Here is a 27,190-nt window from a genome sequence, read left to right as displayed (position 1 = left end):
TGCTGTAGCTTAAAGTCCCCAGTATCTATAACATGATAAGCAGAAACCTGAGCCTCTTGGGAATGAAGGACCCAAGTGGAGCAGGGGGAGGGGGACTTGAAAAATCTCTTTTAAGGTCACAGAAACAAGATTTCTCCAGAAGGGGTTTGGGGAAAACCTAGAAACATTTCCCTCTTGTCTCTCATCTTTAGCTCAGTTGCCCATCACGGCCCTGGTTTGGCAGGAGAAAATATGGGTTTTTGTCCTCTTTAAGGTGCCTGGTATGTGCAAGATAGGACTTCTGTTAAGTGGGTTAAGGACAGCATCAAAGGGACTGTGAAACTGCCCTTCGGTCCTCATCCCTTCTGAGGCTGGGCAGCCGTGAATGGAGATTTCATGTGATACCCCTTACACGCACACACTTCTTCCTATTCTAAAGGAATCAGGAAGAAAGGCTAAACCAGAGGCCCGGAGCTGGGCTTCCTGGTCTGACATGCTCTGTCCTCAAGCCCCTCCCAGCTCTAATAGGCTGTTATAGGCCCCCTCCCAGCCTCTGTAGTCTGTGCTCTGAGGGCCCTGTCATTTCTGACATTCTGTGTTCTGCGGCCCCTCCCAGCTCTCTTCTGGGCTCCAAGGCCCCTTCTGGCTCCTACATTCCAGAATTCAGTACCTGCTGTGGCTGTGACTTCAGTTTTCCCATCAGGCCCTCTGTGCTGACAGCTTTATACACGAGCCTTCCTACTGTTCCCTAAGCCCCAGGTGCCCAGTCTCTGTGGCCCAGACCAGCTGGAGAATTCCGGTGCCAATTAAGCAACAGTTCTAGCCTACTCTTGAAATTTCTGAGTCGTTCCAGAAGCAGCCCCTAGGTCTATCAGCCCTCGGCTACCCATTGGAACACTGAGCGCTGCCAGCCTCTGACCCACTCCTCAGCCTCCCCCAACCCCCTGCCCCTTTCCTGGGCAGGAATCACAGAATGTCGGAGCTAAAAAGGTATCTTAGGGGCCACCTAGTCCATGTTCTTCATTTTATAGAAAAGGAAATCGAGGCCCACAGAGGTCGAGTGACTTAGCAGAGGTCACATAGGTAGTCAGGAGCAGTCAAAATCTCTCCAGGATCAAGCTAATTAACACCTTTGAGGTGTATAATTAGGCAAGTACAGTTCAGAGTAGCGCTGGGATTGCAGCTGGGAAGGTGGTTATGTTCACTGTGTCCTCAAGGAAGGGGAACTTGGTTAGGGGGAAGGGGTGCAAGATGGCCTACTGAGGTGTTGAGGTTGGGAGGCTCCCTTGCCAGGGAGCAGGGCCACATCCCAGGCAGCCCTCCCTCTCCCCAGCGCTGAGTGCTTCCAGCTTGTAATGAATTAGATGTCAGATCTGATGATGGAGAAGGAGCCGCTCACACAACCCAGAGGCTGACTCATGCCCTAGCCAGAGCGGGACTGAATAGGCCAATGCTTTTTATATCCCGATGGGGTTATGGATGGAGGTGCCCGGGAGGGTACACATGGCAAAATTGGGAAAGGTGGGGGCGGAAGGCGGGGGGAAGTAAGGAACCGAATAAAAGTTGTACGATGTGGGTCATGAGCCCCCAGATGATTCAAACCCGATAAACATTGATTATGCTGTGGCAGCTACAGAGAATGCAGGTCCCCAACCTGATGGAGGCCACAGCCCAGGAAGGAGAAAAGAAATACCAATCGTGGTAATAAATGCACAGCATTTCTCATGATATATACCCTTGGCTCATGGGAGCATATCTTGTCCAACTCCCTTACTTTACAGACTAAGAAAGTGAGGCCAACAGAGTTTGAGTAACTTGCCTGAGGTGACCCAGGTCTTAAGTGGCAGAATGGGAATACAAGCTCAGATCAGAGCATACAGCGGTCATACAATCAGAGATTTAGATAGAGAAAGCATTTATTAAGCACTTGCTGTGTGCTCGATACCAAATGCTAGAAGAAGCTGACTAGGCACAAGCTGAGTATCAGAGGTGACTTCCAGGGAGCACAGGGAGAAATAATGAATGCGCCAGTACTCTGGCTATAAATCAGGCAGCTGAATGGTGTGATAGAGCCCCTGACCTGGAGACAGGAAGACCTGAGTTCTGTAACATCAACAACAATAATCATAACAACAGCAACTAGCATTTATAGAATACCTCCTATGTTATGTGCCTGGCACTGTGCTAAGGGCTTTACACATTTTATCTCATTTGAACCTCACAACAACCCTGGGAAGAAGATACTGTTATCTCCATTTTACAGTTTGAGAAAACTGAGGCCACAGCCCAGGAAGGAGAAAAGAAATACCAATCGCAGTAATAAATGCACAGCATTATTATTATTTAACAGAGGCTAAGCAACTTACCCAAGGTCACATAGCCTGTGTCTGAGGCTGGATTTGAACTCAGGTCTTCCTGACTCCAAGCCCAGCACTGTATCCACTTGGACACCTACTTGCTTCAACCTTACTAGTTGGGGGACCGTGGGCAAGTCAATTCATTTCTTGTCTGCCTTGATTTACTCCTCTGCCTCAACTTACAAGCTGTGTGACCTGGAATAAATCACTTATGCAGGGGTTGTAATAGGTGATCTTGCTAAATGTTCTGCTGGCTCTGACACTCTATGTCACATGTCATTCCAGCATCCCTTCTCTCCACTTGCTTTATGTATACACCTCCTTGGGCGAGGCAAGTCAACCAGCATTTATTAAGCACCTCCTGTATGCCAGGCACTGTGCCACACACTGGGCATACAGAGAGAGAGAGAGAGAGATAAAAGACAGTCCCTACTCTCAAGGAACTCACATTCTAGTGGGGGAGATGACATGTACACAACAATATACAAGCAAGCTCTAAATGGGATAAATTGGAGGGGAAATTTGAACATTGAGAGAAAGGGCTTCTCATAGAAGGTGGTTTGACCTGAGATGTGATGGAAACCAGGAGGCAGAGATGAGAAGGAAGAGCATTCCAGGCATGAGGGACAGCCAGGGCAAAGACATGGTGTAGACCCAAGCATTGCCAAATGGGAGGAACAGCTTTAGAAGGCCAGTGTTACTGGATCTTATTATAAATGGAGATGAGTAAAGTATGCAGAGATGGGAAAGGGAGTAAACAGCCAGGTTGTGAAGGACTTTAAAAGCCAAACAAAGAGTGTTATATTGGACCCTGGAGGTATAGAGAGCCATTGCCATTTTATGAGGGGAGAGGTGCTTTAGGAAGAGTGAATCAAGGATGGGGAGACCAACCAATAGTCTGGTGTGGTTTTTTTTGGGGGGGGGGTTGGTGAGGCAATTGGGGTTAAGTGACTTGCCCAGGGTCACACAGCTAGTAAGGGTTAAGTGTCTTTAGTCTGTTGCAATAGTTCAGGCAAAGGGTGGTGAGGGTGGGAGTTATTTCAGAAGAAGGATATCCTAGGGATAAGCAACAAATTACTCACATGAGAAGAATCACAATGAGTACAAGCAGAATTGTAATCTCATACTTCAAAGACCTAAGGAGACAAACCTTGTTTAAATAGTTTACCCTATAGGTAAACTAAGTCAGTCTATATATCAAACTACTTAGAGGGCTTATCATGGACTAATTTTTTTAAGAGCCAAATTTCTTTTTTTCTAAATAATAATAAAAATTTTAATTTAAAGTTTTGAGTTCCAAATTCTATCCTTCCTTCCCTCCCTCCCTGAGAGGCAATAAGCAATCAGATTTAGGTTATACATGTGCAGTTATGTAAAACATTACCACATTAATCATTTTGTATAAGAAAATGAATAAAAGAAAAAAATGAAAGAAAGTGAAAACTAGCATGCTTCAGTCTGTGTTCAATCAATATCAGTTCTTTCTTTGAAGTTGGATAGTATGCTTCATCATTAGTCCTTTGGGATTGTCTTGGATCATTGTATTGCTGAGAATAGTTAAATCATTCACAGTTCTTCATCAAACAGTATTGCTTTCACTGTGTACAACATTCTCCTGCTCACTTCACTAGACATCATTTTATATAAGTCTTTCCAGGCCTTTCTGAAATCCTGTTTGTCATTTTTTATAGCACAATAATATTCCACCACAATCATATACCACAGCTTATTTAGCCATTCCCCAATTGATGGGCATTCCTTTGATTTCCAATTCTTAGCCACCACGAAAAGAGCTGTTATAAATATTTTTGTACAAATAGATCTTTTTTCTCTTTTTTGGAATGTCTTTGGGATATAAATCTAGCAGTGGTATTGCTGGATCAAAAGGTATGCACAGTTTTATAGCCCTTTAGGCATATTCCAAATTGCTCTCCAGAATGGTTGGATCAGTTCACAACTCCACCAGTAGTAGATTAGCATCCCAGTTTTCCCACATGCCCTCCAGCATCCATCATTTTCCTTTTTTGTTATATTTGCCACTCTGACAGGTGTGAGGTGATGCCTCAGAGTTGTTTTAATTTGTATTTCTCTGATCAATATTTATTTAGAACATTTTTTCATATGACTATAGATAGCTTTGATTTCTTTGTCTGGAAACTGCCTGTTCATAACCTTTGACCATATATCAATTGGAGAATGACTTGTGTTTTTATAAATTTGACTTAGTTCTCTATATATTTGGGAAATGAGGTCTTTAACAGTGATATTTGTTTCAGAAATTCCCAGATTTCTTCTTTCTTTATAATCTTGGTTACATTAGTTTTGTTTGTGCAAAAGCTTTTTCATTTTATATAATCAAAAATATCTATTTTACATTTTGTATTTCTCTCTATTATCTTCTTTTATCCTAAATTCTTCCCCTGTCCATAAATCTTACAGATAAACTATTCCATGCTCTCTTAATTTGCTTACAGTATCACCCTTTAGGTGTAACTCATGTACCCATTTTGACCCTATTTTAGTATATGGTGTGAGATGTTGATCTATACTTAGTTTCTGTCATACTATTTTCCAGTTTTCCCAACAGTTTTTGTGAAATAATGTGTTTTCGTTCCAAAAATTTGGATCTTTGGGTCTATCATATACTAGATTACCATAGCCATTTACTATAGTGTAATTCATACCTATTCTATTCCACTGATCCATCTCTCTATTTCTTAGCCAGTGCCAGATTGTTTTGATAATTATTACTTTATAATACAGTTTGAGACCTGGTACTACTAAACTACTTTCTTTTATATATTTTTTTCATTGATTCCCTTGATGTCCTTGAGCTTTTGTTCTTCCAGATGAATTTTGTTATTATTTTTTCTAAATATATAAAATATTTTTGATAATTTGATTGGTATGACACTAAAATAATTAACTTAGCTAGTTTTGTCATTTTTATTATATTGGCTTGGCCTACCCATGAGCAATTAACATTTTCCTAATTGTTTAGATCTGACTTTATTTGTGTGAAGTGTTTTATAGTTGTGTTCATATAGTGCCTGGGTTTGCTTTGTCAGGTAGACTTCCAAGTATTTTGTATTGTCCACAGTTATTTTAAATGGAATTTCTCTTCATATCTGTTGTTGCTGGACTTTGTTGGTAATATATAGAAATGCTGATGATTATGTGGATTTATTTTGTATCCTGCCACTTTGCTAAAGTTGTTAATAATTTCTAGTAGTTTTTTAGTTGATTCTCTAGGATTTTCTAAGTATAACATCATATCATCTACAAGGAATGATAGTTTTGTTTCCTTATTGCCTGTTCTAATTCCTTTAACTTATTTTTCTTCTCTTATTGATATAGCTAACATTTCTAGTACAATATTAAATAATAGAGGTGATAATGGGCATCCTTGCTTCACCTTTGATTGTATTGGGAAGGCTTGTAGCCTTGTAGTGAACAGATAATGTTCACTGATGGTTTTAGATAAATATTCCTTATTTTAAGGTAAGCTCCATTTATTCCTATATTCGCTAATGTTTTTAATAGGAATGGGTGCTGTATTTTGTCAAAGACTTTTTCTGCATCTATTGAGATAATCATATGATTTCTGTTTATTTTATTATTATTATGGTCAATTATGCTGATAATTTTTCTTATATTGAACCAGCCCTGCATTCCTGTTATAAACCCTACCTGGTCATAGTGTATGATCCTGGTGACATATGTCTCTAATCTCTTTGCTAGTATTTTATTTAAAATTTTTGCATCAATATTCATTAGGGAAATTGGTCTATAATTTTCTTTCTCTGTTTTGGCTCTTCCACTAATTTGAGAGGGGAGATTTATATGTCACCAAGGTAACCAAGAAAACTCAACAAACATAAGCACCATAAAACAATACAATAACATTAACTATCATTTAAGTCTTCTGGTAACCTGGTAACCCATTCCCAATGACCAATGAATCAGCACATTTCATCTTGAGTCTGTTTGGTCCCAGGTAGCTAGCTGTCTGGCCCCTAGAAACATCTTTCTTTTAATATTCTGGAATAGGTCTCAGTCCCAGGGCAGCTCTGATTGGGCTCTTTCTAGTAGATCTGCTTCTTGAGTTCCAGGTCACTAGCAGGAATTCCTAGGCAATTCTTCTAACAGCTGCCCATAACAAGACTCAAGACAAGTTACTACAGCCTCCTAAATTTGGTTTTCCAATATCTAGTTTATGACTTGAAAACCAACTCAAAAACTTAAGGTTCTGATTCTGTTAACAGAGCTATAAGAAAAATATCAAAAATTCCCTTGAAACTTGAGAGAATTTAAGTTTTTATATACCATTTGCTCTTTCTATCTTTATCTGAACCCTGTATCTGATATAGATAATATCATTAACAGGCTGAAAGAAGAATCTTAAAAAGGAAGATGGATACATGAGGGCCTGACTTGAAAAATGAACCTTTTTTTCTCTAAATGTTACCAGACAGAGATAGGAAAATAATTTCATTTTCTTTACAATTATCAATGAAATTTTATATGTAAAATCCTTAATCCAATTTTGAGAACTTGTTACTTAAACATACTCAAGGCCTGTATATCACATTTGGAAGCAAGTCATATATATATAGTTCTTTTTTTTTTTTTTTAAAGGAGTTTTTTTTTTTTTTTTGGTGGGGCAGTGAGGGTTAAGTGACTTGCCCAGGGTCACACAGCTAGTAAGTGTCAAGTGTCTGAGGCCGGATTTGAACTCAGGTCCTCCTGACTCCAGGGCCGGTGCTCTATCCACTGCACCACCTAGCTGCCCCCATATATATAGTTCTTAGAGGAAAGTCTGATCTGTTTCTTTCTCAAGTTCACTACTCCACTTAATTAGAAAACTTTTACATTTCTGTCTTATTCTCTTCTTTTGAGGATATTAAGCCCATCTCTTCCTGGAAAAGTGAGATATTTCAAGGACCTAATCTCATACATTAATATGTAACTATTAGCAAGTGGATGACAAGCCCCAGAAGTCTACTTAGTTGCTTGGGATATGGAATGGACTACAAATTCAGATTTAAAACAGTAAGATGTTTCATAATATCCTATTATAGTAACTCAAAGATACCTTCCCTGATTATAGAAATTTGCTATGAAAGGAAAAGGATGAACATGGTTATGATGATACCAAGACTGGCACCTCAAGGGTACAGACTGACCTGATATAAGTCATAACAGGGGGAAAACTCCCTTAGCTCTATTTTATTTTAAGCATGAGTCATATTTGCTAGCCAACCGTGTAGCGAAGTCCCACGATATTCACAAGGTATAAAAAGCCAGGCTCAGAATTAACCAGGTAGGAAAATTTCCTGTTCAGAAAGGAAATGGCACAATGGGGAAACTGAATCAAGAGGACCCTATCTTTGTCTATGTAGAGTTGTACCCTCAACTTTCCTAGACACAGACATTCACTTGTAGCAGTTCTCAGACTGTGCTCCCTTTTTGGGCAGCACATGGCATTCCCCTTGAATAACGGACTATAGGCTTTATGACAATTCAGCCAATCATACCTGAAATCATAACAGAACTATATCAAATCACAGATTTCACCTCAGTTAGCAAAAATTCACTAATCACAACTTAGGGCTAGGATATTATTATTTCGTTCATGTTCCAAGAACAGTTAATGAACACATACAAGGACATTTTATTTATCCTACATTTATAAATTAAGGATAATCACATTCTGGAGTTTCATACATATAATGAATACATGATAGTTGACTCCAAACCCCAGAAAAATTTTGGCCATTGTAAATCTCAACTAACATATCTGTATTGCCTATTAACACCTAAGGCAAAATTAGATCTTGGAATCTAAGCTCTTTTGTTACTAATTTGGTTCAAAGACGTAACTTCAATACAATTTCACTATTTTTTAAAGTGATGGTCAAACAATGTCAGATGAAATTCACTCTTTACTATAAGCAAACTTGTAAGTTTTCCCACTTAGATTGGGTATGGTCCCAGTTTCTCAAACTTCAGTACTTTAGAATTTTTATCACATGCTATCATCAGGGCTGATAAGATCTTATGGCCTTGCCCAAATAGGAAGTCACAAGGAACCTCACAGATAAGGGTAACTTCAGGGATCCTGCTACTTTTCTCCCAACACTAAGTTATTACTATTATCCACTTTAAAGAAAACATGCTCCATTAATATTTAACAGTTTTCAAATATTTTGACCACATTCTTTTAACAGCTTAATTCATAATCCAACAGCATCCAAATTAAAAAAGAAATTATTTTTCTAACAGTATTTCTGATACAATGTTTTTCAAATTTCACAATATAAGAAAAAATTAGAAACACAATAGTAACATACACAATATCATGTATTTAAAGCATGAAACAACTCATTACCATTTAGGTGACATCAATTTAGCAAATGCATTTCCATATTGTCTTACATAGAAAATCATTTATTTTATCACTTTGGGCATTTTATACTGAGTGCATTTATGACCAGTATAGAGTGCTTATATGTACTAACATTTAAATAGTGCTTGCCATGTCCAAGGCACTGTGCTAAGGATTTTATATTCATGTGATCCTCACAACAACCCTAGGAGATAGGTGCTATTATTATTCTTCCATTTACAGATTAGAAAACTGAGGTAAACAGAGGTGAAGTAACTTGTTTAAAGTCACACAGACTTTGCATCAGGTTTTGATTTACCACAGTTATCCTAGTGGGAAAATGTATCTCAGTATAAATGTGATCACATCATGATTTGGTTCCCATTAAGTTTTTCTTTATTTCTTTTTAAATCACCCAAAGAGCTAAATCAAATCCTTTTGCTTTCTCAAATTAACCTATCCCTACCTGGATATTTAAGAGGGTGAATAAAGGACATGCCTTATCTTACTCTGAGGCTTTTTAGTTGTAACTCCAGGAAGGCCAAAGAGGACAGGATAAGCCACCTATTAAAAAAAATAAAAAGATGCTATCCTCAAATAATTCAGTGCTGCAAACATTTCTATATTTTCCACATCATAAAGGGTAGCCAAATAAAGTTTCCCATATGCTTCTTCTCTGAATGAGACCCAAACCCCTCCTTAAATGTCTCTTTCCAAAATCTTCAAACCCTTAACTTTCAAGTCCTCTATTCACATTTTTCAGCACAGGACCACAACTTTATTAATTTTTTATCCATTTCTTTTTATCCCTACTTGCTTAAACTTTCTTCCTTCTTTTCTTTTTATATTGCTCCAGCGGACTTTGATTAAAGCCCTTCAAAACTGCCTCTTTTTTATTTCTATATTCTGAACTGACAATTCTCTTTTAATTCCTCTAGTCTTTACTTCCCAATAATGTCCTAAACTATCTATGGAACCTCTCTTCACACCACTGAATTTTTCTTTTACAATTTTACACAATACTAATTCATTGCAATACTGTTACCTTTGGGGTTCTTAAAAGCTTACAAATACATGATCTATTCCAGTACCTTTTGTTGACTTTGCTTCTACTTGGCCTGAATAATTAAGCTTTGTTATATCATTCACAGAATAAAATACAGTGGTAACACAAAACAATCTTCCAAATTAAATTCTATTAACTTTTAAGTTGCTCCCTGATTTAAACAAGCTTTTCTCTTTTCATGATCAAGAAAGAATTAATAATAAGCAGTTCTGCAAACCCATTTTTTTTCTTTTCTCCAATCAGTGAAAACACCTTACTTCTTTATGCTAAAACAATAAATTTGTCATCCTCTAGGGAAAGAGTGATTAAAGCTCTAAGTGCTGTTTCCATGTAATTTTCACAGAGTTTTATTCTTATTTTTTTTCTTAAAACAAAGTCTATGGAGTGGTATCCCCAAACTAAGACATTTTAGCATTTATAGAAATATTCAGACCACAATTTAGAATTTCACAGTAATTTTATTTCAATCACAAATTTAGTCTCTAATTAGTTTACAATGCCTTAAATTTCTGCAGACTGGGAACAAATATTCCCTTCCTTCTTGTCTGTGTCTCTTCTCTACCTCCCTAACTTGATGAGAGTTAGAACTAGAGGGAGGGAAAGAGGGAGGCAGGGGGAGAGAAAGAGAGAGGGGAGGGAGCACAAACAGATATTATCTTTCCTCAGAAAAGTTTTTGCTTTTTACACTCTTTTTACTTTGGCTATTCAAGCCATAGTAAGAAATTAGTTTGATTTACCAACACAAAACACAGACAATACAAGCCAGGCACATAGAAGCACTTTGCTGGTGAAGTTTTTTCTTATTTCCCATTGAAAATTTAATCAAAAAGCACATTAGAGTAAGTACTGGCTCGGTGTTATCGATAGCTGGGAGAATTGTTTTGAAACTCTACCATTTTTCCCCCTGATTTTTTCCTACAAAGAGTGTCATGCTCTGGATGTGTCTGTGTCTGTATCTCCTCTCTGTTGAGGCCTTCTTAGAGCCCTATCCTTAGTCATCCCCTTCCGAATGAGAAGTTTCCTCTGTTGCTAGGCCAGTAAGAACTTCCATAAAGGGATATCCATCAGCCTACTAGAGCCAGTACCTATGGTACCTTCATCAGGGACCACTTGCCTCTAAGAAGGTACCATCTAGATGTAGTGGAAGAAGACATGGAGGTCTGGGAATGGATGATTCTTTGAGTAGAAATTTTACTAGAGCACCCTATGGTGTTCCTTCGGCACAGGTGTGGTTCATAACACAGAGACTCGCAGTCTTAATTAATCCCTTTGTGGTAGCCATAACTGTTATAGTGTAATAGACATCAAGTAATTACATACAGATAATTTAGCAAGGCATGCAACTGCAAAAACAAACTGGGTCCAAGGCTCTCAGTAAACACAAGGACCCTGAACCCTGGTTTCTACAGTCATTATAGGTCGAAGGGAGTAAAAACAAAACAAAACAAAAAACCAAAATATAGGGATTAAGTCACCTTATTTCTTATTAGTGGAGATGATCAGAACTTTCTCCAAAAACAGGTGACAGTGGGGAGGGGAGGAAGTAGTTTTATGATTTTCCTGAAATCTAACAACTTAAAAAAAGTTAAAACTCACTAAAAAAGGAAAAAAAGGAAAAAAAAAGTTAAAACTTAACTTTACAAAATGGTGGATAAAGGCAAAATGAAATTACTAATGCTACTTTGAAGTATCACAACTAATAAGTATCTCAAGTGAGATTCAAATCCACTTCTTCCTTCTCTCTACTGTACTGCATTTCCTCTCAAATACAAATATATAGGAAAGAAGACAAAATAACTTCAAGAGAGTGAGAGTATTAACACCTGCTGTCAAAGGTGGTTAAGGCCTTTGCAAGGTGTTGGTAAGGAGGGAGTGCCTTCCAGGCAGGAAAGCATAACCTGTGCAAAAACTCCAGGGTGGTAGATGGAATGTGGGGGCTGGCTGCTTTGATTAGAACTGAGAGTTTGTGAAGGGGAGTTAATAACATGAAATAAGATTGGAAAGGTAGGAGTAGCCATTTGAAGCCCTCCACAATTTGACTTCTCCTTCTTTGTCTCCTTGCATTGTTTGAATATAGTGGGTCCATAATAAATGCTTGGTGGTTTTATTTTCCCAGGCCATTCTTCCTTCCTTCCTCCTTCCACCCCAAACATTACTCACCAATCATAGGAATTTCTATAACCATTTTGTCCAACCCCCATATTTTACAGATGAGACAGCTGAGGCCAGGGAAGGTTTAACTCCAAACCCTCCTAGAGATTGACCATACTTATACCTGCCTCTCAACTTTGCCACTTTTTCCAAGCAGATTCCCACCTTGCCTTCCTCCAGAGAGAAACCATCACACAGGGGCTGAAATTATCTCAATCTTCTGCAGCCCTCCCTTAATGGGGGAACGATGGGGGGGGCTCTTTCAGCTGCTTCTGGGGGCCCCCACCTACTGCCTTGGCTTGTGACAAATGGGGTTAGATTATTAATTCCCTAATTGTTGCCAGGAGGTCATGCATCCATCCTGTGTTTATGCCCGAGTGCCAGGAGATTTATTTTAATAGAAGCCTTTAAGTACCTGGCATTCTTGCTAATCTCAGGGCATCTGTGCTCCCAGCTTTCCACTCCCCCTCCCCTCAAAGTGATTTAATGCTATTACTTGGGCTGGAGGGGAGCACGTCACCATCTGCACTAGAGAAAAGCTAGCAATAAGCATTCTGAACCTGGCTACCAAAGATGGGCCAAAGGAGTCTGGGGAGGGCCTGAGGAGCTAATACAGTCCAGGAAGAGGCTGGAGAGAGCTGGCTGGGCTGGGCTAGTCATGGCATGAGGCCAGCTGAGCCGCACCAAGAAATTCCAGAAGGTGATCCCCTTGTGCTGGCTCCCAGAATGCAGTTTGGTCTGTATTTGGGTCCCAGCTTTCTATGAGCAATCATGGTGACTGCTGTTTGGAAAGCAAGCTGTGTACTCAGAGACTCCTGACCAGCTGGCTCCCATATTCCATAGTATTTAAGCCAGCTCCCCTTGGCCTGGTGTGGAGGCCAAGCCCACATTCTTCATGCCCTCTGCAAAGCCTTGGTGAGAAGCATCTGCTCCTTCTCAGCCTCCTTTGCTGGATCATCTCTCCCCACTTACTAGAGATGTCCTCCAAGGATCTGTCCTGGCCTCTCTCCTTTCTCTCAGTCTCTCTCTCTCTGTGTCTCTGTCTCTCTGTCTCTATCTCTGTCTCTCCCTCCTTCCTTCCTTCCCTCCCTCCCTTCCCTATTTCACATGGTGATCTCATCATCATCATGTATCTCTTTGCTAATGATTCCCAGATCTCTATATCCAGCCCTCTTCTCTCTCCTAACCTCTAATTCCACATTGCCAACTGCCCCCTCACCCCAGGCAATTGGGATAAAGTGACTTGCCCAGGGTCACACAGATAATAAGTGTCTGAGGTCAGATCTGAATTCGGTTCCTCCTGACTTCAGGGCTTATGCTCTATCTATTGCGCCACCTAGCTGCCCCTGCCTCTCAAACATCTTGGATATTCTATAGCCATCTCAACTTAATATATCCAAATCAGAATGAATTTTCTTCTCCCCCTAAAAAACCTTCCCCTCTTCCAAATTTCCCTTTTACTATTGAGGAGACAACCGTCCCCTCAGATTCTATGCCTTTCATCCTTGCTGTTATCCTTAACTCTTCACTTTCACTCATTCCACACATACAATCCTAACAACAAAAACAAGAGCTAGCATCTGTAATAATCTTACTGTTTGACAGGCACTGTGCTAAGCACTTTGTAATTATTATTTAATTTTATTTTCACAACAAACCTGGGAGGTGGGCCCATTTTATAGATGAGGAAACTGAGGCAGGCAGGTGAAGTGACTTGCAAAGGGTCACACAGCTAGTTAGCATCAAAAGGCCAGATTTTAACTCTGGTTTTCCTGACTCCAGGTCTGGCATTCTATCCACTGTACTACCTAACTGCCCTATATATTAGGTGATATGTAAATGTTATTTTATAAAACTATATTATATCAGTTATATGAAAGCTATTATTATTGGTATTGGTCTTATTACTGCATCGCTGGTCCTTTGGTCTGACCCATACCACAAAAGGAATTTCCACGGTAATGTATCAAATGGGTAATCATTCTCTTCTTGGAAATCTCTGAGGTGGGAAGCCCACCCCTGTCAAGGCAGTCCATCCCACTTCAGGGCAGCTTGGATTAAGAACTTTTCTTCAACGTCCAGCCTCCACTGGACTCCTTGCACTTCCCTCTGCCTCCCACCCCCATTGCTCCTGCTTCTTCCCCCCGGGGCCAAACAGTATGAGTTTCATATTCTCTCCATATGACAGCCCTGCAAAGAGTGGAGGGACCTGCCTGTCAGCACCATGCCTAGCACAAAGGAAGCTAGTCAGTTAATATAAGCACCTACTATGTACCAGTGAGGCAGCTAGGTGGCACAGTGGGTAGAGTTCTAGGCCTGAAGTCAGGAAGACCTAAGTTCAAATCCCGCCTCAGATACTTAGCAGCTGTGTGACCCGGGGTAAGTCGCTTCACCCCTCTTTGCCTCAGTTTCCTCATCTGTCAAATGAGCTGGAGAAGGAAATGGCAAACCGCTCCAGCATCTTTGCCAAGAAACCCCCATATGGGGTCACAAAGACTTGGATGTGACTGAAAATGACTGAACGACAACATGTGCCAGTAGGAGTTTGATGGAAGTAAGAGAAACGGTGCTAGGACAAGCCACTAGCTAGCTAGTCCTTTCTGTTCCCTTTCTACAGACTGGTGCATAGCTGGATCAAATAAGCGCTTTTTGTAGTGGAATAAAAGTATCTACTCTCAATGGCCCGAACTGCCTCCAGGTTCCTTGTTTTGAAGAGTTCTCCTAGCCCTCCCACCAAGCATCTTGTTCTTCCCTCTTGACCTCCCCGAAGGCTTCCTACCCTTCATCTTGACCTGCTGGAGTAGCTTCCCAGTCTCGGGTGCTTTTAAGGTTACAGGGCACTTTGTAGCCTCCCAACAGCCCTGCTTAGCAAATGATGCCCGATCCCCGTTTTCTTACTCCAAACAAGGGGCTTTGTGGAGGGACTTTGCCTCCTCTCCTTGGCATGGGCAGTCCCCTTTGTACGCATAGGGCCCATCCTGGGCTCATCTCGGTCACATAGCAATTTGTGATATAAATGTTGTGACTTGGCATGATCATTGGGTACACCAAGCCAGGGCAGCAATCACCCATCCCAAAAGGTGGCTGGGTGGCATGACCTCAGCACTGGTGAGGGGTAGGTGGCACTCATTCCATAAACATTGAAGGCTACCTGGAGAGGCAGGATGACTCAGTGGAAAGAGAGAGGAACTAACTCCTTTTTGTGCTCCCAGCACTCAGCCCGGTGCCTGGCACAGGGTAAGCACTTAATCAGTGCTTATTTACTTTCCTTGACTCTGGAAGTTCTCAAGTGTTGAGTTCAAATCCTGGACTTTCCACATATACTGTTTTTTGTTTTGTTTTGTTTTGGCGAGGCAATTGGGGTTAAGTGACTTGCCCAGGGTCACACAGCTAGTAAGTGTTAAGTATCTGAAGCCAGATCTGAACCCAGGTCCTCCTGACTCCAGGGCCAGTGCTCCATCCACTGTGCCACCCAGCTGCCCCACATGTACTCATTTAAAAAAAAATCTTTGTTTTTTAAAATATTTTACTTTATTTTATTTTTGTGGGGCAACGAGGGTTATGTGACTTGCCCAGAGTCACACAGCTAGTAAGTGTCAAGTGTCTGAGGCTGGATTTGAACTCAGGTCCTCCTGAATTCAAGGCTGGTGCTTTATCCACTGTGCCACCTAGCTGCCCTCCCCACATATACTCTTTTTTTCATAAAAGTATTTGACTATTTTCCAGTTACATGTAGAGATAGTTTTCAACATTTGTTTTTATAAGATTTCTAGTTTCAAATTTTTCTCCCTCCCTCCCCCCTCCCCAAGACAGCAAGCAATCTAATATAGGTTATATATGTACAATCACATTAAACATTTTTCTGCATTAGTCATGCTGTGAAAGAAGAATCAGAGCAAAAAGGAAAAACCTCAAAAAAGAAAAAAATAGAAATAGTATGATTCAATCTGCATCTAGATTCCACTGGAGAACATTTTCCATCATGAGTCCTTTGGAACTATCTTGGACCATTGTATTGCTGAGAAGAGTCAAGTCTATCCCAGTTGATCCACACACAATGTTGTTGATACTGTGTATATAACCCCACCTGATTCACTTCACTTCACTTCTTTGAGCTCAGTTTCCTTATCTTTTGTGTGTATGTGTGTGAGGCAACTGGGGTTAAGTGACTTGCTCAGGGTCACACAGCTAGTAAGTGTTAAGTGTCTGAGGCTGCATTTGAACTCAGGACCTCCTGACTCCAGGGCCGGTGCTCTATCCACTGCGCCATCTAGCTGCCCCTCAGTTTCCTTATCTTAAAATAAGGGGTTGGACTGGATGGTCACTAAGGTCCCTTCCAGTAGTAAATTTACAGTCAATGATCCTTAGATAAGTCTCCTAATTCCCCAAGGCCTCAGTTACCCCACAGTTCAACAAGGGGTTGGTCCTTGTGTCTTTGAAGGGCCTTCCCAGCTCTGAATCCTGTGATGTGTGCGTGTGGGCTTATCTCAAAGTGGTCAGCCCCCATCGCCCACAGGCGTGGTCCCCATTCCCCTCACTGAGCTCTGCTCTGCGCCATCTACAGCAAGGCACAATGCTAAACACTGTGTGGCACCAGGTTGGAGGACCATGCCACTTCAGAACACCACTCGACTTCCCTGTGTGAGCAGCACCTGGAAATTCAGGCTTGATTCTGCCAGGAAGCAGTGGCCACTTACAGGCCTCTCAAGGCCTGCCAAGTGTTTCCTGGTCCCCAGGAGCCCCTTGACTCCTACCTGCCTGACAGAGAGAAGGGCTTGGGCTCTGGGATGCGTCACATGTTAACACGTACCTGTATGTCTTTGCAGAAAAAGAGCCGAGAGGAGACATGCGGTGAAGGCAGCGGGGTGGAGATCCTGGAGAATCGGCCTTACACCGACGGGCCAGGGGGCGCTGGTCAGTACACGCACAAGGTGTACCATATTGGTATGCACATCCCCAGCTGGTTCCGCTCCATCCTGCCCAAGGCAGCCTTGCGGGTGGAAGAGGAATCCTGGAATGCTTACCCCTATACCAGGACCAGGTGCGTGCACACAGGGCCAGAGGGCAGAGGTCTCCCTTCACCCCCACCCTCCATCCACATATCAGTAACGTGGCCCCTGGTGTGCCAAGCCAGTGACTGCTACCGTGTTGCTGAGAAGTCTACCCACCAACCCCAGAGTGGTCTGTGAACTCCACCAGTATCAGTCAGCAAATTACAATGCCAGGCATTGTACTACATGCAAAATGGGATCATGGGGTACGGGAAAGAGATTCCTGCATAGAGGCAGGGGAATGTTGAGTTGACCTTCTAACCTTGGATGGCGAAGATTCAACTGGCCCAGGTAGAATCAGTCATAGAATTTTAGATCCTTAGATCCTTAGCTAGGTGGTGCAGTGGATAGAGCACCAGCCCTGAAGTTAGGAAAACCTGAGTTCAAATCTGGCCTTAGACGCTCACTATCTGTGTGACCCCGGGCAAGTCACTGATTGCCTCCAATAAAAAAGAAAAAGAATAAAGAATTTCATATCCTGATGAACCCTCAGCACAGAGAATATCAGAGCTGGGAGGAACCTTGGAAAAAGAACATGGGACCTGGGTAATAGTTGGAACCACCCTCGGAGCACACAGTATGGAAGCAGGGAGGGACAGTATGCTCTGACCTCCACCCTTGACTCACCCATTTGCTGAGGTCAAGTGTCCTGTGCCTCTACTCTTCCATCTTACCCCCTTAGGGATCTCGTGTTGGGGATGCTGGTGCCACGGTCGCCCCCAAGTGACTAGCCTCTTTCCAGTGAGCTTTCTTTACTAGCACTGGCACCAAGAGGGTGATTAGAAAACCCTGTGGAGTGGACCCCCAGCACCATAAGAAGAAACTCTCTAATCTCGTTTGTGGATAGTCCAAGCCACCTTGGGGTCGATAGGGTTCTGGTTCAGAGAAGACCCTACTCAGGCCCAGGACCTTCTCCATGTGAGCCTCATGGCCCCACCTGCTGCTGGCTTCACCACTCACGCCGACCTCATGTCCAGAATTGGAGAGTCAAGGAAGATGGAGCCCATTGCTAAGTTTTGGCTCTTTGCTCTGTGTCCCTGGGAGCTGAGGCTCTCTCAGATCCAAAGGCCTGGGCTGCAGTGGCCCCCTCTTCCCCAATATTCTGTTCTGCATTGTGGGTGCAGCCTCTCATGTCATTCTTCCAGAGAGCCAGGAGCCCTCCCTGCTAATTCCTCTTGCTTCTGATTCATGTCCTTCATACTGTGAGATTCACTCCTGCTGTCGTCTTTTTTTCCCCCACAGGTACACGTGCCCTTTTGTGGAGAAATTCTCCATTGACATTGAAACCTTTTATAAACCCGACGCAGGAGACGATGCCAATGTGTTCAACCTCTCTCCTGTGGAAAAGAGACAGACCACACTGGGTAACTAGTTCCTGCCAGGTCCTTGACCCCCTCCCCTGCCTCTCCTACCTACTGCTCTCCTCACACGAGGAACCAGAGAAGTCTGAGGAGTGGAGGAGGCGCCAGGCTGTGGGCCAGGGGTCTCTCTCCAAGTAAATATGTTTCTGATGGTACAAACTTTTCTTAGGTGAAAGGTGCAATGGTAATAGTAGTAGGGGTAGTGGTGTGGTGGTGGTGGTAGTAGTAGTGATAATAGTAGTAGTAGCAGCAGCAGTAGTAACTCCCATTTATATCCTTTAAGGTTTATGCATAGTGCTTTCTGTAAATTATCTTGATGCTCACAACTTTGTGAGGTGGGTGCTATTATTAGCCATGTTTACAGATGAGAAAATTAAAGCCCAGAGGAATGACATGATTTGCCCAGGGGTGTACATCAGGCAGGTACCTGAAGGCACAATTTGAAATCAGCCTTCTCAACAACTTAGCTGCCTCTAGGGAGAGGGGAAAGAGCAGTGGGAATAGAATCAGTTAACTTGGGCTCAGAAGCTGCATCTGCCGCTTATTCCCTGGGTAACCTAGGTCAAGGCCCCTCCCAGCTCTCAATCCCTGATAGCATGATTCTATAGCCCTTCACTCCTCCAGGCCTCGGTTTCTCCATCTGTAAAATGAAGGGGTAGAATTAGGGGTCCTCTAAGGTCACTTGTGGACTCAGATCTTGGATCCCGGAATCTCTGTTAAGTGTGGCTTGGTTGTAAGAAAAGCTAACGGCAACTTCGGTGCCTTGAATTGATAGAACTGCCTTAGAGAAACAAGGGAGGGGACAGTCCCATGAGGCTCTTCCCAGGGTCCTGTGCTCTGGGCTCCATATGTTCACTGGGGCCATTGATAAACTGTGGGGTCTCTTTCTCACTAGTGTAGCCCAAAGGTCTTTAGCTGCTCTCCTAATGAGGGAAGCTTGGAGGGATTGGACGTTTTTAACTTAAAAGAGAGAAGACCCAGGGGAGGGACAATGCCCCTTGGCTTCAGACATTCAGAGAGTCGGCCTGTGGGAAAGGATCAGACTCAGCCCTCCTGAGTTTTTCCAAAGGGCAGAAGAGGAAAAATTCTGAAATATATTCTCTCAATTCTCCAGGCCCTGAGGAAGCCTGTTAGAGTGACCTACCCCTCTGAAACCCAAGGCCTCACTACCTCTCACCCAGTAACAGCTGTTTAAGATTACCTAACATCCCTCTCCAAAGACATTTAGCAGAGAGGCAGCATGGGAGGAAGAAGGAAAAAGGAAACAGAAGGCCAGGGTTCAAATTTGGGCTTTGTCATAGTGTGACCTTGGGCAAATCACTTCATGTCTGTGCCTCTCTAAAAGTGAGGAGCTGGGTCAGACTAAATCTGTGACACCTCATGGATCCCTGTGGCTTTCTTCCCTTACCCCGAGATGTCCTAAGGAAGCTAGGTCTGTGATCAGAGCTCTGGACATTCAGGCTCTTAGGCCAGGCACAGTCTATTTCCTGAGCTCCCCTAGAGAGGATGTTCCCCACCTACCCAAATGGTTCCCTCAAGTTGGGCAAAGAAAGGGAGGGCTACAGGTGAGTGTATTAATAATAATGATGATAACAGACATCTCTGTAAGCTTTTAATGTTGACTGAGAGTCGGCTCATTGGAGTCTCATAACATTGTCGTTTAGTAGTTTTTCACTCGTGTCTGACTCTTTGCAACCCCATTTGGGTTTTTCTTGGCAAAGATACTGGAGTGGTTTGCCATTTCCTTCTCCAGCTCATTTTACAGATGTAGGAAACTGAGGAAAACAGGGTTAATGACTTGCCCAGGTCATGCAGCTAGGAAGTGTCTGAGGCTGAATTTGAATTCAAGCCAACAGTTTGTCACTGAGCCACCCAGCTGCCCACACACCAGCATTGCCAGGGTTCCTTTTACAGTACTATTATCCCATTTTGTGGATTAAAAAAAAAAGGAAGCTCAGAGATATTAATTTATTTTCCCAGGGTCACATACCTAGTAAGTATCACAGACAGAATTCAAACCCAGGTCTCTTTGACGGTAGGACAGGAAGCACTACCCACTGCACCATGTTGCCTGTTTTGACTGGGGTGTTTACCATCTCTCCTCTCCCCCAACAACACTGCACACTGAGGTGAAATTTGTGTTTGGTAGTCTTCTCTCCTGCCCTGGCTCTCAGACCCCCTGTTCTATATTCCATTCTGGTGGGATGGGCCCTGTAGCCTTCAGAGAGCTAACCTGAACCCACCCAGAAAGTGTGGGTGGCTCTCTGGCCTAGCTAAAGGGCTCCTGTCCTAATTTACTATATTTGTTCAGCATCATCTACTGTAAGCCAGGCTCTGCAGAAAGAGAGGAGGAGAAGGAGAGAAACTGACAAGGGAGGAAACTCCCTCTACCAGTATAAATAGTAATAATAATAATAGCCAGCGGTACATTTTTTACTTTATTATTCTTGATTTGGTTTTGGTCTGCGTTTTCTTTTGTAACATGGCTAATATGGAAATGTTCTGCACGGCTGCACATGTATAATCTGGATCAAATTGCTTGCCTTCTCAAGGAGAGGAGAGGGAAGGAAGGGAGGGAGAGAATTTGGGACTCAAAATTTTAAAAAACAAATGTTAAAAATTTTTGTTTGCATGTAATTGAGGGAAAAAAGTATAACATTTATATAGTGCTTACTATGTGCCTGATCCTCTGTTAAGCACTTTACAATTATTATCTCATTTGATCCTCACGATAACCTTGAGAGGTATATGTCATTATTATCCCCGTATTACGGAGCAGGAAACTAAGGCAAACAGGAGATGAAATGACTTGCTCAGGGTCCTACAGCTAGTAAGTGTCTGAGGCAGGATTTGAACTCTGGTCTTCCTGACTCCAGGTCTCTGATGCTCAATCCATTGGGCAACCCAGATGCCCCAAAAGGAAATAGTCAGGCCCCATAAAGAGTTTACATTCCACTGGAGAAGGGTCCAACACAGACACAATTAAATACATACAAAACAATACAGTGTAATTTAAAAATGGCAGGAATGCCAGTAAGTGAGTAAGGGAGGATTTGAATCCAGATCTCCCTGAGTCCCAGTCAGAACGCACATCTGCTAATCTGTCACTATATTGGCCCATTGCTGCCTGGCCCCTGGCCCATGCTTTGAAGGGAGTTAGGAATTTGAAAGCTGCCATTTTTGTAGGTCTTTCAGGATGGCAAAAGAACATCACAACAACCCTAGGTGGTAAATGCTATTATTAGCCCCATTTCATAGATGAGGAAACTGCGGCTCATAGGGGTTAGTGACTTGCCCAGATTGGAATTTGAGGTGGAATTTGAACATAGGTCTCCCCAAGTCCAGGCTTTTATTCACTTTATCCAGTTTGGAACAAGTGCTTTCCAGACATGAAGGCACCACTGGGGCAAAGACACAGAGGGGGGAGGTGGCAAAAAGTCTAAAGACTATTTCTCTCAAAAATGTGTGTTCTTCCTCCACATCCCCAAGTTTTGGCTCATGCAGGAGAAAAAACCTATAATGGAAAAAGCACTGCCTAGACTAGAAGACACAAGTCCTGGGTTCGAGGTCCAGCTGGGCCACTAACGAACTGCATGACTTTGGACAAGTGTCATCTGCTCTCTGGGCCATAACTACCCCAACATAAAATAGCAGGTTGGGCCGGATGATGACTGAGGTCCCTTTCATTGGGCTTGAGTGTTGCCTGGCAGAGATACAATTCCCAGCCCTCTTCTTGGCCTTTAGGAGTGGTAGAATGGGCCCATGTCCTCCCCCACTGGAAAGGGTGGCTCCACAGAGTCTCCAGTGACACCCTGGCCCACATGCCTCGGATTCTTCCTGTAACATTTCCCTCTAACAGCCAGGGTTCCAAGCAAACCTCTGGCCATGGCTTCCTGCCTGCCCTGCAACAGGGGCGGCTTATTTCTCTGCAAAGAGACTCCTCAAGCCAAGACCTGGGTTCTAGTAGGGTTCAGCCGTGCCAGGAACTCATCAGATGTGACCTAACCTCCCTCCCTGGGCCTCTATTTTCTCATCTGCAGATTGAGAGGATTGGACTGGATGAGGGCCCTCCCAGTTCTAAATCCCATGATCCTCCCCAACAAAGGGATATAGAGAAGTAGATACAATGAGCCAACAAGCGCTTGTTTATTGCATAATGGTCCCTGCCCTCCGTGAATGGGGTGATATAATGTGTATAATAAGCAGTTACAAAGTAAATACAAGATATTGCCTTTGCTCTGAAAGACTTTGTATGTAGTTGGAAGGAAGAAAGGAAATAAGCATTTATTAAGATACTTCTATGTGCCAGGTGTGATGCTACCCGCTTTACAAACGTTACCTCGTCTAATCCTCACGACAACCCTGAAAAATAGTTGCTAATATTATCCTCATCTTTGTTGTTGTTGTTCAGTCGTGTCTGACTCTTCATGACCCCATTTGGGGTTTTCTTGGCAAAGATGCCAGAGTGGTCTGCCATTTCCTTCTCCAGCTCATTTTTACAAATGAGGAAACTGAGGCAAACATTGGGGTTAAGTGACGTGCCCAGAGTTACACAGCTAGTAATCGTCTGAAGCTGGATTTGAACTCGGGTCTTCTTGACTCCAGGCCCAGTGCACTATCCACAGTGCCACCCAGCTGCCCAATTTTCCAGAAAACATACACAGGTTAAGTGACTTACTTAAGGTCACGCAGGCATCAGAGGCCAGATTTGAGCCTGGGTCTTCTGACTCCAGCACTATCCACTGCTTTGCCTAGCTGCCTCCAGTTGGGGAAACTATAAAAGATCCCGTTATCAAAGTTAGGAAACTAGACATCTCCCCTCCCTTCCCTCTTCTTACTTTCCCAAATTCAAGAACCATGTTGGAGGCTTGAAAAGTCCTACAGAACTTGGATTAAAGGGAGTGGCCTTGGTTGAGAGCGAGGGAGAGATGGGCAGGGTTTGGGTTCTAGCTTGGGCATTGGGACTGTAGTCAAGAAGACCTTGGGGGGCAGCTAGATGGCACAGTGGATAGAGCACTGGCCCTGGATTCAGGAGTACCTGAGTTCAAATCCGGCCTCAGACACTTAACACTTACTAGCTCTGTGACCCTGGGCAAGTCACTTAACCCCAATTGCCTTACTAAAAAAACAAAACAAAACAAAAAAAGCATAAAAAAAAAGAAGACCTTGGTTCAAATCTTGACTCAGAAATTTACTAGCTGTATGATCCTGGGCAAGTCACTTAACTCTGTTTGCCTCACTTTCCTCATCTGTCAAATGAAGGGAGTTGGACCCAGTGCCCTCCAGTTGTTCCTTCAAGCTCTGGATCTAGGATCTTGTGCTGTAACCTTTTGTCAGAAAAAGTGACTCTCATGTCCTGCCCTCAGATCCCATCGACATCGTCAAAGACCCCATCCCTCCCAACGAGTACAAGTTGGAGGAGGATCCTCGGCTCTTTCGATCAGTCAAAACGAAGAGAGGCCCACTATCTGAAGACTGGATCGAGGAGTGCCTCCGCCACCCCAACCACTTGCCCATCATGTGCGCATATAAGCTGTGTAAGGTGGAATTTCGATACTGGGGCATGCAGTCCAAGATCGAGAGGTTCATTCACGATGTTGGTGAGTACTGCTAGACCGTCCTTTCTGGACAGCTCATGTGAGGGGATGGCGTTAGCAGACCACGCCTAACCCTGGAGCGAAGTGTGTGGCCCTGTGTGCACCTCTGCTTGATCTATCCCAAAGGGTGCAGTGAGGACTAGTGGGTAGATGTCACAGGGAGGGAGATTTCATAACTGACGGGGCTGCCTCCGAGGCGTTAGCCCCATGCCTGCAGAGACTCGGGTGGAGGCTAGACTCACCAGGATGAGAACCCTCAATGAATTGGGCTTCGGATCCCCCACCTAAAACATAGCCAGTGTGTGATCAAGTCTGCAGAGCTCTGGGCAAACTTTGAAACGCTGCATACGTTATTCTTATTGGGTATTCTTATTGTGAATTAGTAATTATCATTGAGCACTTGAAGATGTGTAGACTAGTTTCCTCAGAGCAGTTCTGTGATGAAGATTGTTTCTCTTCTTGTTGTTCAGTGGTTTCAGTCTTGTCAGACTCTTCGTGACCTCATTTAGGGTTTTCTTGGCAGAGATACTGGAGCGGCCTGCCATTTCCTTCTCCAGCTCATTTGACAGATGAGGAAACTGGGGCAAACTGGCTTAAGTGACTTGCCCAGAGTCACACAGCTAATGAATGGCTGAAGCTGTATTTAAACTTTCCTCAGATTAGTTCTATGGTATAGATTATTTCCCTTACTAGACTATAACCTCCCTGAGGGCAGGAATCATGTCATTTTTCTTTGTGCCTCCTAGAGCCTAGCAGAATAAATATACTACACAATGGTTACTTCATCAGGTTTCAAAACAAAACAAAACAAAACTCATTATTCATTTCTTTCTTTTTGACATTCTTTTCTTTTTAAATTTTGAATTCCAAATTCTCTTTGTTCTTCCCTCCCTGCCCCTCCCACTTGCCCACTAAGAAGGCAAGCAAAGTGATATCAATTATACATGCAAAACATATTCCCACATTAGCCATATTTTTTTAAAACAAGAATAAAATGAGAAAATTATACTTCAGTTTTCGCTTAGAGTTCAACAGTTCTCTCTCTGGAGGTGGAGAGCATTTTTTCATCATGAATTCTTCGAAATTGTCTTGGATCATTGTACCGATCAGAGAAGCGAAATCTTTCACAGTCGATCATCATTACAACATCGAATGTTCCATCACAATCATATGTCACAACTTGTTCAGCCATTTCCCAGTTGATGGACATCGTCTGAATTTCTAATTCTTTGCCATTTCAAAAAGAACTGCTATAAATATTTTTGTACATATAGGATGTTTTCCTTTTTCTCTTTGGAATACAGACCTAATAGTTTTACTGCTGGGCCAAAGGGTTTGCATAGTTTGATAGCCCTTTGGGCATAATTCCAAATTGTTTTCCACAGTGATTGGACCAGTTTACAATTCCACTAATAGCATACTAGTATACCTATTTCATCACCAGCATTTGTCATTTCTGATATGTGCTTTCAGGATGTGTTATCCTGGGAGAGGTACAGTCACTGTGCTCCTGGTCTGCACTCTGGTCTTTACCTAGGTCCTGAAGCTACTGCTGCTGTTGTGGCCGCCTCCAAGGCCCATACTGGCACCTCATGCACTGCACTTTGGACAGGCCCCCATGCCCATGTCACAAACGTCTCCTGCCAACCTCCTACATTTTCTTAGGCTGATAGAATGTCTCATCTTGGCCTTTTGTCGGCTCTATTGCTCCAAAATTTGATTTGAGGGGGCAGCTAGATGGCGCAGTGGATAGAGCACTGGCCCTGGATTCAGGAGGACCTGAGTTCAAATCCAGCTTCAGACACTTGACACTGACTAGCTGTGTGACCCTGGGCAAGTCACTTAACCCTCATTGCCCCACAAAAAAAAATTAAATTTGATTTGAGGTATTATTTTGTTTTATTTTATTTTTTTGTGGGGCAATGAGGGTTAAGTGACTTGCCCAAGGTCACATAGCTAATAGGTGTCAAGTGTCTGAGGTAAGATTTGAACTCAGGTCCTCCTGAATCCAGGACTGGTACTTTATCCACTTGAGGTGTTATTTTAAAGTTTTTTGGAGGAGAATGTTGGTAGAGTTCAGCTGGGGTGCAGCCTCTAATCTGCCATCTTGACTCTGCCTGCTTTGTACATTTTCTATGGATGAATGGATGTTGCCCATGATTTTCCTTCATTGCCCAGGAGCTTAGTCTGGGTGCCCTATGAGGTCACTTCTAACCCTAAGACCCTTTAGCCCCATATATGTTACTGAAAAAAAGTCTTACTCTTGGGACAAAAATACCCCAAACAAATCTAATTTGTAAATATGAGATATGGGAGAAGAGAAAGAACTAAGGTCCTCAGAATACAGATGGAAACGTTTTTTCTTCTCTCTCTCATTCCCTCTCTCTCTCTCTCTCTCTGTCTCTCTCTCTCCCTCCTCTTTCTCCCTCTCCCTCTCCCTCTCCCTCTTCCTCTCCCCCTCCCCCTCCCTCCCTCTCTCTCTTTGGAACACGGCTAATGGAGAAATGTGTTTGGCGTGACTCTACACATTTGTAATGAGTTTTCTTTTTTATTACCTTCTTGATGAGTGGAGATGGGGCAGGAGAGAGAGAGAATTTGGAAGGGGAAAAAATAAATCAAATTGAATCTAAGGGGGATGAAGGAAAAGAAGATCTGAGGATTTCAGACCACAAACTCTGCTAAATCTGAGTCAGCAGTCAGATGGGGCTGCCAGGAAAGCTAATGCAATCCTCCACTGCGTCATGAGGAATATGACAAGCAAGACTGTTCTGTTCAGCTGAAAGGGCTCCGTTTGAAGAAGGACATGTCCACAGGAGCTCAGCCAGCATGACAAAGGGCCTTGAGATGCCACGAGGGTTGTTTGAAGGACCTGGGGATGGGGAGGCCTCTTGGGGAGAGATTAGCCTTGATCTCTTGGCTCCAGGACAACACTAGGAGCAGTGGGTCAAAGTGGTGAAAAGGGTAAACCTCGATGAAAGTTCTCCAAAAGTTGGGGGCAGCTAGGTGGCACAGTGGCTAGAGCACTGGCCCTGGATTCAGGAGGACCTGAGTTCAGTCTGACCTCAGACACTTGACACTTACTAGCTGTGTGACCTTGGGCAAGTCACTTAACCCTCATTGCCCAAACCAAAAATTAAAAAAAAAAAAAGTTCTCCAAAAGTGGATGGACCCATTGGAGTGGAAACTGAAGAAGGCGGGGTATCAGCTCTCAAGCCAAAAGCCTGTCAGTTAGTCAATCAA

General features: G+C 43.0%; 1 protein-coding gene across 6 annotated transcripts in view; it reads left to right on the top strand.

Annotated features, from left to right (window-relative positions):
- Nucleotides 1–27,190, top strand: part of PITPNM2 (phosphatidylinositol transfer protein membrane associated 2) — a 284,066-nt gene that overhangs the window by 200,422 nt on the left and 56,454 nt on the right. For all 6 annotated transcript variants that reach the window (XM_043978373.1, XM_043978374.1, XM_043978369.1 and 3 more), the window contains 3 exons: nt 16,768–16,982; nt 18,235–18,356; nt 23,720–23,953. In XM_043978373.1, the coding sequence (XP_043834308.1) occupies nt 16,768–16,982; nt 18,235–18,356; nt 23,720–23,953 (571 nt within the window). The remainder of the gene's footprint in view (nt 1–16,767; nt 16,983–18,234; nt 18,357–23,719; nt 23,954–27,190) is intronic.

This window comes from Dromiciops gliroides, chromosome 1 (assembly GCF_019393635.1).
Source record: "Dromiciops gliroides isolate mDroGli1 chromosome 1, mDroGli1.pri, whole genome shotgun sequence".
Lineage (NCBI taxonomy): Eukaryota > Metazoa > Chordata > Mammalia > Microbiotheria > Microbiotheriidae > Dromiciops > Dromiciops gliroides.
Note: the sequence above shows the minus strand (reverse complement) of the source record. Positions and strands in the feature narration are given on the sequence as shown.